Consider the following 14,793-nt stretch of genomic DNA (forward strand, 5'->3'; position numbering starts at 1 on the left):
AGAAACGGCATGTCGTTTAACTTCTTAAGACTGCTTCTCTGCCTTCTACTCTTTCATCGGCAATTATGAAATATATCTCCTGCTATTTTATGCTTTATGTTGTATACAACGAGGGATACGTTATCATTGGTGCTTAAGATAATAATGTCCTTTTTCGGTTTGATTAAATTCCTCAGTGAGAATCCATTAATTATGTTTTTCATTTCTTTGAAGGATGTATTTAATTAAATTTTTAAAAATTTCAATGGAGTTTATAAGTCAAAATATATTTAATAATAATTTTTAAAAAATTTATATATATTATGAGGTATTTAATAAAAACTTTTAAAAAGTCCATAAAATTAAAAAATATTCAACTATAATTTTTATAAATTTTTTGAAAGTAAGTTAATATTTAAAAATTCATTAACTTCTATTGAAATGAACTTTTATATACTTGTAATAATTTTTTATGCATTTGTTATAAATAAAAAAACTTCAAGATTTTTTTTTTCATTTTTCTTTAAGATTACAATGGATTTTTTCTTTTAAACTCATTTTTTTTCATTTCAAATCTTGCATTATTGTCATTATTTCTCTTTACTATATTATTTATTCTAAAATATATAAGAAATTAGATGAAATTTTAAAAGCGAATAATTATTTACTAATAATATTTTGTTAAACTCATTCACATGAAAAGTTAATTAAATTTTTTTAATTTAACTTTAAAAGAGCTTTATAAAAAATATGAATTTTAAAATGAAACATTCAGTGAATTATTTTGAGCAAACAACCCCACCATATATATATTTTTTAGTTTTATTAGAAAAATTATTTAAATAATTTATTCTGTTAGCGTAATTTTCAATTTAAGTATTTATGAAATAATTAATAAGCGTGATTATTATTGGTTTAAATATTTATCAAAAAGTAATAAATAAAATATAATGAGTATAACATGAATTTAATAGTTTAATTGAAGATAAATTGTTATATGATAATTTTTTTTTAAAAAAATTATTTTTTTGAAATAAAAAATAGCGCACATGTTGTGAAATAAAGAATTTAAAAATAGTTTAAATTTAGTATAATAATAAAATGAAATTAATTATTTATGTATAGAGTGCATATAATATTATATAGAATAATGTTTAAAATAAATGTAAAAAAATAATAAAAATAAAATAATTAAATTTATTTTTAAATAATTAATAAATAAATAGTAGTATATAAAAATCAATAAAAATTTATAAAAATATTTTTAAATAAATTTATAAAATTTATTTGTAACATGAACTCTAGTAAAAGTTATTAAAAATTTAAAATATTTTTAAAAGTAATTTATTAAAAAAAATAATTCTATAAAAGTGTTTAAAAATCTTAATTAAATACAACCTCCTGATCATTAGTGTGAAGTTTACCGCTTACAAAGCTCAGCTGTTTAGTCTCTATGTTAACTTCAAAAGACTGTAATTCTTTTCATAAAATTTTGATACTGGGAAGAGATGTTTAAACTTTGGAATACCAGTTCTGAAAGTTCTTGTTTGATTAGCCTGAGAGAGGTGGCTGGGTTTCTGAGCATCAAGTCACTCGAATTTATAAACTGTTACGGGCAAATTCTTGAACAAACCTTAAAATTTTAGTCACTACCTGTGTTCTTGTAATATGGGAAATTTACAGCTGAGAAAATGAGGTGATAGAGGAAATGAATAGTAAAGGATGATTGGATATTAACTTTCAAGAAAGAGGAATAGATGTCTGTGGCTTTTTATAACTTTCAATTCAAGGTTTTAGTTTCCTGTATTGATCTCAATCATAAAGAAATGATACAGCTCCTTTACTCCTTTTGTACATAGGGTAAAAGGGTAGTCTAGAAATAGTTTCAGATGAAGATTGATTAGCTAAAAATTAAGAGAAAGAGAGCCTTTGGAATTAAAGTGTGTCAATGCATCTTTGGATGTGCTTTTTATGCTTTTGCAGGTTGCCCTATTCTGTGAATCAGAAAAGATACCGAGTCATTCAAGTTCTTCTGCATTCTTAAAATTGTGTGATAATTTCAAGAAAATATGGTTGCATACTTTTAAGTTAATTGTTTTGCACTTCTATCATTTAAAATTTTAGGTCTGCTTCTCTCTCATCACTCAAAGGGGAGAGGGTTCATCTACTGCTAATTAGATGTGATTTGTACAATGTTCATGGGTAATTTGTAACTAATTAAGTGGCAATCTTCTTCTTTTGTTGTTTTTGATTTGCAGGGCTTCTGCTACTGTTGGATTTCTGCTGCTCTATTCTTAGTTGCATTTTGGTGGGTTCTTCCAAGTATAAAATACCAGAGGAAAGTAAAGCATGCAAACTGATCCATTGCAAATGATTTTCCATATCATTGCTAAATAGAGAACAAGGCCTCCGTATTCTGTGTGGATGCCGAAAAGGATTCAAACATTCAGTGTAATGAGTGTTAAGTTGAAATGGGCAAAAGAGCATTGAATGTTGTTGTGCTGGTCAGAAAGATCTTGAAGCGACCTGCTTTCTTGTTTCCATCATCTTGTCAGCTCCTCATTGTTGCCTTCCTATTTATAATCTAACACCACACAACAAGCAGTTTGGTGTACTATTTTTCAAGAGTCTCACATTCATTATGGCAGGCAGACTCATGTTCCCTGAAGCCTCAACTATTCACAAAAGAAGAACTCCAAATTCTTCTGCAGAGCCAAAAAATATGTTCTTCAAAGTTCTCGCTAACTACTCATGCTTACAACTTATAACAGTAAGACTCTTCCATTACAAACATTTGACTAGCTAAAATGGAATATGGGGTTGCCTTATGATTTTTGTAGTACCTTGATCCACATTACCCTGTTTGTTTTATTCAGTTTGACTCCCTCCTGATGGTCATATCGGCTTAAGACTTCCAAGTTTGGGATGATAACCTTGTTTGTCTTACAGTTGCAGACAAATGCCACCTTGCAACAGAAAGAAGATGTGAAAAGAAATAGTTGCTTGGCATTTCCAATTTAAGTCAGGAGGGGCATTAGCTTGAACAGGAAGTGCATGGAATGGTTGAAACAGTGGCAGAGACTTCCTTTTCACTTCAGCTTATATCTGAGAAGAGGACCATTGGGGTCTTTTATTAGGTTCTCCACCTCAAAATCCAGAAAAGGACCGTCTTCACCATTTGTCTTTGCCTCAGAAGTAATATATGTCCATAATAGTGTAATTTGTGACTTGCTTAGATAAAAAAATTCTTAATTTATGGATAAGATTAAGCTAAACACATATTAGGATATATAAGGACTTTGCGAATTTAGGATTATAGTCAGTTTTATCATTGCAGGACGGTTATTATTATTTTAATTATAAAGTCAAATTGATAGAAACCATTTAATAAAATTTTAATATTTATTATTAATTTTTAAAATTTTAAGAATTAATAGTAAACAAACTATTTTTAAATGTTCTTAATTCTTTTTAGATTTTAATTTTTATTAATGCAATAATATAAAAATTATTTTAAATAATTTTAATGTTATATAAATTAATATATCAATATAATTGATATTCCTATATTTTAGAATTAAAAATTTATTTTATAATTAAAAAATTTATTTATTATTAAATATAATATTAAAATTATAATTTAAAATGTTATTTTCTAGAATTAAACTTTATTATCTAATTATAAAATTAATTTATTAGTTAATATAATATTAAAATATAATTAATATACTATTTCTTAGAATAGAATTAGTATCATTATTTGATTAAAAAATTATTTATTAGTTAATATAATATTAAAATATAATTAATATGTTATTTTTTAATATTAAAATTAGTGTTTAATTAAGAATGCAACTTATGAATTAATAAATTAATAGAAAAAAATTAAAAATTATACATAAACTTAAATTCTATATATCAATTCTATATATCAAATGTAAGTATAAACATTGAAAATAAAAATTTTATGCATAAAAAATTAAATATATATGTCAAAAAATTTAGGTATTAAAGATTAATATATATATATATATATATATATATATATATATATATATAGATTTGAGACTCAAATTAAATAAATAAATTTATAAAGTTTAATTTTATAATTAAAATAGAAAAACTCAAACTCAATATTAAACAAAATATTTATTTCAATTTCTTACAATTTTAATTTTCTATTCCGGCCGAATGCTCAAGGTAAGCTACTTGACCACTTTAATAATATTTGTTTTATAGATTTTAAGAATTTCAATAAAATCTAATCGTTTGATTAAGAAAAGATAAAATCTATAAATTGTGTAAGATTTTTCTCAAACCCTCTTTTGAAAATAAATTTATATATAATATTTTGTAGTTTGATTTTTATACTAAAGAAAAGAGTATAAATAAATTTATAAAATTAGAAATCATAAAAATTTAATTTGAAAAAGATTATTAATTCTTGATAGTCCCTCCTTTTTAAAAAAAAGAATTCCCTTTTTAATATTTTTAAAAACATACGACTTTAAATAAAATTTTAAAAATTTAATTTCACCATTATTTATATTGGCTTAAATGCTAAAAGAATTATATATTTTACATTTATTATCAAATTTAGTATGTATTATTCAAATTTTCAATTTTAACATTAATTTTTGACATTGATTTTAATTTTAACTTTCAGTGAAATTATCAATAAAATCGTGGTATGAATTTTGGCAACAACAATAGAAATGAAAAATTAAATCAGCATCCTCACTATTAAATATTATTGTTTAAGTGCATAAAATTAATAAAACTCAAAAATAAAAAAAAATAACTTATGTACTTAAATTATAATTTTTAGTAATGAAACGAATCAATAAGTTTAATATTGACTCGATTTTTTTTTTTGTCGAAATTCACATCAGACTAGTGAATTTAACAGATAATTTTATTAAATGTTAAACTAAAAATAATATTAAAATATGATATTAAAATTTAAAATTTAAAATTATACGTTAGATTTGATAATAAATTTAAATTTTAAGGTTATATTATTAACTAAGCAATTTGTATTGAACTATAAAAAAGCAGGATTCCCTTTTAAAAAACAGAAGAAAAAATAACAACCAGTAGGGATATATAAATAAGTGAGGATACAAAGGGTTCTCAAGTCTTGATCTGTGTTTTTAGCACAAAATGAAGTCTCAAGCAATTGGGCTTAGCAGAGACAGCTGCTCTCTTGTTTTTTCACCTTCTTCTTCTTCTTCTTCTTCTTCACTCTGTACTTCCAATTTCAAATCCCAACGGTCACTTTTGATTCCTAATAATAGCATTAGTTTCCAAAGAAAATCAGACACATTTATTCTCTCGTCTTCTTTTTCTACTCCCAAAAGGGTGTCTCATATTACTTGCTCTGCCGATACCAATAAAACTTCTCCAGCCAAAGCGCTGCGCTTAATTCTTGAATTGCCTGGTATTCACCAGGGCCCTGCTTGTTTCGATGCCCTTAGTGCTAGGCTTGTTGAGAAAGCTGGGTTTGACTATTGCTTCACTAGTGGTATGCATGTGGCTTTCTTTTTATATATCTATTTATTTTGTTTTCTTCTTTTTATGTTTGCGTAAGGAAAAACATATGATGTGGGTTTGGCTTAATTGAAATTACAGAATGCGAAACGTTCTTTTCGTTTTTTAAGAAAGAATGTGTTTAGTAGCTTTTGGTTATGAATGTTCGTAGTTCTGATAGATTTTAAATTTTCTTGATCAAATACCTATTTGGATTCTTTGATCAGAAGACTTGAAAACAGACAATTAGATTGCTATATGTTATTGTTTTATCTGTTTTTTCTTTTCTATTTTGGCAATCAGATTCTTGAAAGCATATTCTAATTTGGCTAAGTTGAGTAGAATTTGCTGTTCTGATGATTCTTTATCATTCTCAGAAATCTGGGCCTCATACATGTTTTGTTTTAATTCACGAGAACCACTTAACTGGGATCGTCAGCTGATACCTAAGCTTCTTTATTCTGACAAAATAAATGCATTTACTGCATAGGGATAGATGTTTGGTATGTTTATTTTATTGGTGATAGTTTCAAAGTGATAAAAAAGTTTTATAATGCCACGCTGTCTTTCCATTAGGGTTTTCAATATCTGCTGCAAGATTGGCATTGCCTGATACTGGCTTCATTTCCTACGGGGAAATGGTGGATCAAGGGCGCCTAATCACTGAAGCTGTGTCAATTCCCATTATTGGGGATGGTGACAATGGTTATGGAAATGCCATGAATGTGAAAAGAACTGTCAAGGGTTATATAAAAGCTGGTTTTGCAGGAATCATTCTTGAAGATCAGGTTAGAATCATTTAAAGTACATGTTAACGTATCTATAGTCTTGAACTCTTTGCTCTGTTTATCCCTTGGTTTCTTTTCTCTCTTAACAATTGAACAAAAGTTGTCCTTTATTTGCTGATATTAATTAATCAATTTAGAAAATGATAATTTGACAATTAATAAATAACTGAAATAAGGTGCATTATTCTATACCTTTTCTAATAGTGATTCTAGTTTGTATCTGTATTTATGAAATGTAACCGTAAAGTATGACTTCTGGTTTTCGTTAAGAATGAACAAAGAAGAAATAAAAGTCTTATCATTGGTGCAATTATTACGAGAGAACAAAATGTTTGAGATCGCAATCTTTCCTTTTTTAATCTTCCTCTTATCAAAATATGTCTAGTGATGATTATTTGATCAGCAATGACTGCCATTTAACCTCTGTTGCTTATAAATATGACCTTTTCAGGTGTCTCCGAAAGCTTGTGGTCATACACGTGGTAGGAAAGTGGTGTCTAGAGAAGAAGCAGTGATGCGAATAAAAGCAGCTGTTGATGCTCGGGAAGAGACTGGCTCTGACATTGTTATTGTTGCACGAACTGATTCTCGACAAGCAATCTCTTTGGATGAATCACTTTGGAGATCAAGAGCTTTTGCTGATGCTGGAGCGGATGTTCTTTTTATTGATGCATTAGCTTCAAGAGAAGAGATGAAGGCCTTCTGCGAAATCTCTCTGCTGGTTCCAAAAATGGTAGAGTTTAGGATTTCTGTACTGTTCTATGAAGAGCTTAATGTCTTTGTTATATGTCTCAACGAAATTATTAAATCACACCCAAAAAAGAAATGATGATAATAACTGGTGTCAGATGCAGTTTTTTTGCATGTATATAGGCAAGTCATACCTTGTTATAATTTAAAGCAGGAATCTAAAACTTCCCCTTCTCACTTTTTTCTGAGGTTAGGATCTGTATGTTTGATTCCCTGGGTCATTTTTTTTCACATTAATAATCAATTGATAGAGCTAAATTAAAAATTCTTTATAGATGATGCAAATATTTTCACATGTCTGATATTACACTTGTGTTCCTCTCATACTGCATATGCTTTTGTAGCAGATTTTTGTTAACCTACCATAGCTGGATTATGCCAGCATTGGCATTGGTAATTTATTTTATTAGAGTTTGAACTTTGAGGGCTATTCAGAAACTCAAAATCCAATCAGTTAGTGCAACTTCGATATGATTAGCTTTTGTTATATTTTTAAAGTGCAGAAATGATGCAGTACTTTTATTCATTCTGAAAATTGTGTGCAGTGATGCACATTTTAGAAGTCAATAGTTAGTTCCTTTCAGCTGGGAAAAAATTGAGTGAATCGATACGTTATGGTTTCCCCTTTAGTTAATACCAGAAGCGAGAAGAGCACTACTGTAAATGGTACACACCCTTGCCTTGGATGATGAAATAAATTGTTTCTACGGTATAGATATTAGGCACCTTTAGAGTATGAAAGCAGGATGAATTGGCTGAAATGCTCTCTCAAATTCACCATATATATGCTCTTCTTTGAAGTGGGATTTATACCTGCACTGTCATCATCACTGTCACGATTTCAACAGGTTGCTGCTTTTCAATTAAGTTATTGGTAAGTTTTAATAGCTCACTCATTTCCTTCTATGCTGTACTTTTAGAAAATGTCAATTTTATAGAACAAAAATGACATGGATGAGCTTTCTGTATCCTGCCTGCCAACGTCCCAAATGTTGCCATGCATGAAACTCTTACTTTATAGTTTTATTTATAGTAATATTGGCATTAGTCATGATTGAGTCCTTCAGTAAGCCTTCTAATAAATTCCAAAGAGAAAAAGGAAAGAAGCAAAGAAAAGGAATTTAAACCTTTATTAGCATAATGGAATTTGTAAAAGCTTACGTGAAAAAAGAAACCTAGCCATTGCCATTACTATGCATACCAGTGTGCAGATGCTTATAAAGCTTCTATATTTCCATGCAGGCCAATATGCTTGAAGGAGGGGGAAAAACGCCCATACTCAATCCTTTGGAACTTGAGGAGGTTGGATATAAACTTGTGGCTTACCCTCTTTCATTGATTGGAGTATCTATACAAGCAATGCAGGTCAGATGTCTTTATCTCAAAGATATATCATGTAAAAAAATTAGTTTACATTCTTTTCTGATAAGTAACTTTACTTTGAAAAAGCCTGATTTCAAATGTGAAAATTATAATTGCTTGAAAAAGATTCATCATTATTTAAAATTTTATATTTCTGGTCAATTTTGAACGGAGTGCATCATACTTAACTGCATCAGTGAGTAAAGATGCATGGCGGTGTTCTTCTTTTCATTCTGCAAAAAAAAATAATAATGAAATATTGTTAATTTCTCTTTTTCTTGATGATTTCTGATATTGTTTATATATAGACCGCGGAGACTATTTTCTTATTTGTGTTGCTCTATGTGAATCTTTAATTTACAAACTGCAATTCAGGATGAACTTTGAGACAGCTGTCGGAGTACTACTTCAAGTTCTCATTGTAGTTGAATGCAAAAGCATCCTCTTCTTTAGGAGATTGTCATGTTGCCGAGCCTGAAAATTAGAAAACCTGTTAAAGAACTCCAAAATCCTAACTCTTGCTTCTCATTTGCAGGATTCATTAAAAGCCATTAAAGGAGGACGGATTCCTCCTCCTGGAAGCATGCCATCTTTTGAAGAAATAAAGGAAATCCTAGGTTTTAATGATTATTACGAAGAAGAGAATCAGTATGCTATCAGCACCAGGCAGACGCTTAGGCCAGCAGGTGGGTTAGAAATCAACCTCTTACACCATAAGCAACCCTGTTTCTCTCAAGTACTAGGTAGTACCACATTTTTTTATTTGCTACTATCCTAACACCAAACTATATTTTTTTTCTGTTTTTATGATTTTCCTTTATGAAGTTTATCTTATTTGTGAACAGCATTAAATTTGTTAAAGCTTCCAACCTAAAAGCTTAAACTATTGAATGGACAGGCCTATGTACATAGGAAAAACCATCTTAACCCTATGTATGGACAAAGAGTAATCAAAAGGGAAGGAAAGGAATAGAAGGGGTACTAACTCTAATAGTGTTTGGCTATTAAGATTTTTTAGAAAAGAGAGGGAGTAATAGAAGGGGAATGATTCCCCTGCGATCCTTTTATAGAAGTTGAAATTGATTACATCCTATTTGGGGTGTAAAAAGTTTCAACTCATGGACAGTCACTAAAATTTAATCAGTTTGATTTTAATTAAAGATTTAGAATTTAATTGATTCCCTTCCCTTCCCTTTAATGATTATTTGTTATATAATCAAACACAAAAGGTAAATACTTTTTCTTCCCCACACACACACACCCCCCACCCCCCCCACCCCCCCCCCCCCCCCCAAATGCTTTCCCTTCCCCTTGCATAGTGTAAGACCATCATCTCATTGTCATGGGACAATGTATTCAAACCCCCTCTCATGTGTCAGCCAAAAGGAGACACATACAGGCTCTGGATAGCCAAACAAATGGGCTCCCCTGGCAATTTGATGATAAGGCATCTGGATATAGAACTGAAATGGAGTTAATTACAAATGCAACCCAAAAGTTTATTTGTTTAAGAGGTTACTCTACTTTGTAAATCCATCCCAAGAAGATATATTTTAAGTTGAACTTAACCTTACGAGTTCAATAACAGATAATATTATACTTCGTTGATTCTTATACAACTCCCAGGTCAGAACTGTATCAGCAGTTCTTTGAAGTCATGTCAAAACCATGCTTTTAAATTTGGTCTTACACTTTCTTTTTTTGTTTGTTTTTCTTATATCTAGTTCAACGTAGGCTTTTCTTTTTTTCTAATTTCTTGCCTGTCAACCTACTAACATGAAAATCTTAAGAGAAGATAGATTGTCAGTTACCTATTACTAATTCTTATACTATAGGTTATTCACCAGCCAGAAGTAATGTTTATGATATACAACAGAGGACTCCAGATGATACAGTGCAGAGAATTCAAAGTCCTCAAGATCCTGTTGTTGAAGTGATAACTCCTGATGTAATCAGTAACTATGGTGCAGATGGTTCAAGAGATCCCTTTTCTGGGATCTGGTCTCGGAAATTGAGAGTCAAAATAACAGGAAGAGATGGATTTGAAAAACTTGATGTCAGGATTCCTGTGAGTAATCTTTCCTCTTCTGGTGTGGTGCTACAATATTGTGCTTCTAGTATCTCCTTGGATACCTATCTATATTGCTCTATGTCAAATTCTAGATTATGTATATATTTCTTACAAAATGTAGTGAAGGAACTAATATCGGCAATTGTTTATCCTTTTCTTTTATATATTTGCAGGCAGGGTTTTTGGAAGGGATAACAGACATTGTTCCAGGTATAGCAACATTTAATAAAACTATTTGACACGACTGCTTTAGATTTATACTTTGGCAGGTATGGAGTTAAGAAACTTCTGCTCATTTTTGGTAACAGCCTTGGGAGGTGTGAACATCAAAGAACTCTTAAAAGATGCAGCTGAAGAAGTAGGAGGCAAGCTGCTGTTGGATTTTAATGATACCATTGGTGACAGGATTCAAGTCTTTCTAGAGTAATAACTTTTTCAAGTTCTATGGAAAAGGTGTCTTTATTTTCATATAATCAAAACTCTCTCAATTCAAAAGTGAATTTTTCTTTAATTATTATTACTTATTGAGCTTCCTTGAAACAGTCGTCTTTTTGTTGTTTCTTTTTTTTTTTTTCCTGATCTGCTCTACTTTTAAGTATTGGTTCCCTCAATTTAATGACAGGAGAAACAATTCAAATAGGCTAGAACCATAAATGCATACAGGGCATCATGAACATTAATGATATCATATGTATGAAGATTAGGCTCTGCTTAGAAGAGGCAATTATCAGAATGCAAACAAAATAAAGGAAATGAACAAATAAGGAGCCATAGTTTGAAGCTAAGTTTAAGAAAAGATCAAAGGTCCTAGAGAGGTCAGATAAATGAAGAATTTAAAGCTTTTTCAGTGTTTCACTTTCTGTATAAATGAATAATTTAAAGCTGTTTCAGTTTTTCACTTTCTGTTTTTTGGTGGTTGAGGCTCAAATCTTTTATCAGATTGGTTATTATTGTAACAATTTCTTTTTCCCTCTATTGATCATATGGAACCTAATTGAACAATTATGATTAGGAAAACATTAAGCCTAAGGATTCTGTAAAATGCATCCCTGCAGGTAACCAATGGTCATGCCTTATCTCTCATCCAAGATTAGAGGATTATAGTTAGTTATTGTTGTATCTTTGTTGATTTCTCCTGTCTTTTCTCTTTTCCCCTTTTTCTCTTTTCTTTTCTCAATTTAAAGAATCAAATTGCAATTACATGTTTTATTTGCTCTCGACTTTGTCCACCTGAAGCTGGAGAATAACCTGTGATGCATGTAATTGTGATATTGATACGATGAAAGTGGGGAAGAAGCAAGATTATCAAGCTAGATTTGTTATATAAAGATTATAAGAAGTCGCACGAAATTCTTAGGTGCATTCAGTCTATTACGTCATTCTTAGATAATATTAATTATATAGTGATACGTGGTATTATTTATTAATTATTATATTTATATTGATTATTTTTAATTATAAAAAATTAATAGTAATAAATGAACTAATTAATATAAATGCAATACTTAATAAATAATGTTATATGTCAACATTTAAATCAACTAGTCCACGGATAATGTAGTAGACTGAATCTACTTAAAAAAATTTCATATACTAGTCATTTACCTGTGTGTTGTACAGTTGTTGTAATTATTTTAATTATAAATAATAAAATTATAAATTGAGTTTATTGATAAAATTTAATATAACTTTTAATATTTTATAATATTTATAAAATGTTGAAATGTAATAATAAATTAAATATTTTTAAATATTTTTTAACTTTTTAATATATTAAAATTTTATTGCTTTTCAAAAAGTTCTAGTTTAATAAAATAAAATTTATTTTTAGTATTATATAAACTAAATTATTATTTTTTAGGATTAAAAATTATTTTATAATTAGAAAACTAATTTATTAGTTGATAAAGATATCAAGAATATAATAAAAAATATTACTTTTTAAAATTAGAATTATTGTTTGACTAGAAAGTTAATTTTTAGTTAATATAATTAAAATATTAAATAAAAATTCTATATGTCAAAATTCTATATATATAGGGGTAATTATTATTTGCCCTATATCTTTTTATATTATACTAGTTACCTCTTAACATTTAAAAATTATATTCTTTTATCATTCTATTTTGTAATTTTATACAAAAAAACTCAATCCTTTAGAATTTTTATTAGAAAATTGTTAATTAAGTTTGTTTTTATTATTTGCCTTCTGATTTTTTATCTAATATACAAGTTGTCTCCTATATTTTATTTATTAAATTAAAATTCTATTTTATTTTGAAAATTAACACAATTAAAGAACTAAATTGATAAAAAAGTATAATTTGATCATCAAACTTTTATCAAAGTTACAAGTCGAGTATAACAAAGTTAATAATAAAATTAATATTTATTATATTTTAATAATTTAACATTAAATTATATAAGTTCTTAGTATTTTGATAAATATAAACACTTTTAAAATATTTAAATTTTACTAGAATTTGATTATGCAAAAAATTAAAGTAATTAAAGAACATTAGTTAATTATTTTTATATAGACTAAAATTGATTTTTTTACAAAAGTTAGACAAAGGGATTCTAGTATAACAGATAAACTATAAGGGGTAATTTGTATATTAAACAAATATTATGGGGCAAATAATATAAAATCAACCTAGTTAACGGTTGTTTAATGGAAATTCTGATAGAAAAAATATTTGGTATAAAACTACAAAGTAGAAAACTGAAAAATATAATTTTTGAATGTTAGAGGGTAACTAGTATATTAGAGCAAATAATAATTAACCCATATACATTCAAGAAATTTAAAACTTGTTTTAATTTAATTGAATAATTTATTTATATTTAAATTATTTACTGTTAAAACATATTGTCATACATGACAAAAAGAAAAGTGGGTGGTTAGAAATGGTTACAAAAAAAAAAATTACTATTAAAAAGTTTTAAGTTGCAAATAATTTAGTTATCTTTACTCTAATTAATCATCATTATCATATTGCTCGTAAACTATATTCTCATGTCTGAAACTTTTTGTTAAATTGGATGCTTATAACATCTCTAATATACTTTATATATATCAAACTTTTTATTTTTAAAAATAATTTATTAATATAGAACTCTAATAATTTTTTTTATTTTTTAAATATAAAGTAAACGTTGTTTTGGCTCTCTATATTTAAGAAGTCAAACTTCACTCTCGATCTTTAAGTTTTCATGCACTTCAATAATTGATATTTAAATTTTTTTTGCCAAAGTTTAAAATAAATAAATAAAAAAATAAAACCACTAATACGTATAGAAATTCTTGTATTGACAAATATACTCCTTTTACGAGGTTATTTTTTCATATTATAAAATTAACTCATTTAAGGAGTTGTTTTCTCATACTCACAAATGTACCAAAATTACGGAGTTATTTTCTCTAATTGATAAATATCTCCATATTACGGGGTTGTTTTTTTATATTAAAAAATTTAGCCCTTCTACGAGGCTATTTTCTCAGAATCGCAATTACAATACTTTTACGGGGTTATTTTCTCATATTCATAAATATACATGTTTTACGAGGTTATTTTCTTATATTGATAAATATACCACTTTTACGGGGTTATTTTCTTATAATGATAAATATACCCCTTTTATAAAATTATTTTTTCATATTATAAAATTAACCTATTTAATGGGTTGTTTTCTCATGCTCACAAATATACCAAAATTAATTGATTATTTTCTCCGATTGATAAATATCTCCGTATTACGAGGTTGTTTTCTCATATTAAAAAATTTACCTCCTCTACAAGGCTATTTTCTCAGACTCGTAATTACACTATTTTAAAGAAGTTATTTTCTCGTATTCATAAATATACACATTTTACGAGGTTATTTTCTTATATTGATAAATATACCACGTTTACGGGGTTATTTTGTTATATTGACAAATATACCCCTTTTACGGGATTGTTTTCTCATATTATAAAATTAACCCATTTAAGGGTTATTTTCTCATACTCACAAATACACTAAAATTACGGGGTTATTTTCTCTGATTGATAAATATCTCCATATTATAGGATTGTTTTCTTTTATTAATAAATTTATCCATTCTATTAGGCAGTTTTTTCAAACTCGCAATTACACTACTTTTACGGGGTTGTTTTCTTAGATTCATAAATATACACATTGTACGGAGTTATTTTCTTATATTGATAAATATATCACTTTTACAGGGTCGTTTTCTCGTATTAAATTATTAGCACTATTATGGGTTGTTTTCTCAAATTTATAAATATACACGTTTTACGGGATTATTTT

The 14,793-nt window shown here is 27.7% G+C and overlaps 1 protein-coding gene across 4 annotated transcripts; it reads left to right on the forward strand.

The window, feature by feature from the left end:
• Nucleotides 1-5,080: 5,080 nt before the first annotated feature.
• Nucleotides 5,081-11,021, forward strand: LOC8268665 (2,3-dimethylmalate lyase). 4 transcript variants are annotated; one of them, XM_048378593.1, is made up of 8 exons: nt 5,081-5,503; nt 6,085-6,296; nt 6,748-7,029; nt 8,289-8,411; nt 8,944-9,151; nt 10,244-10,476; nt 10,653-10,689; nt 10,788-11,021. In XM_048378593.1, exons 1-8 carry the CDS (start codon nt 5,143-5,145, stop codon nt 10,904-10,906), a joined length of 1,575 nt encoding a protein of 524 aa, XP_048234550.1. In that variant the 5' UTR covers nt 5,081-5,142; the 3' UTR covers nt 10,907-11,021. The 4 variants fall into 4 exon arrangements, with proteins under 4 accessions (XP_048234550.1, XP_048234553.1, XP_048234552.1 ...); XM_048378596.1 differs by having other exon boundaries at nt 5,082-5,503; nt 8,944-9,094; nt 10,379-10,476; XM_048378595.1 differs by having other exon boundaries at nt 5,083-5,503; nt 8,944-9,094; nt 10,256-10,476.
• The last annotated feature ends 3,772 nt before the right edge of the window (nt 11,022-14,793 follow it).

This window comes from Ricinus communis, chromosome 8, assembly GCF_019578655.1.
Source record: "Ricinus communis isolate WT05 ecotype wild-type chromosome 8, ASM1957865v1, whole genome shotgun sequence".
Classification (NCBI taxonomy): Eukaryota; Viridiplantae; Streptophyta; class Magnoliopsida; order Malpighiales; family Euphorbiaceae; genus Ricinus; species Ricinus communis.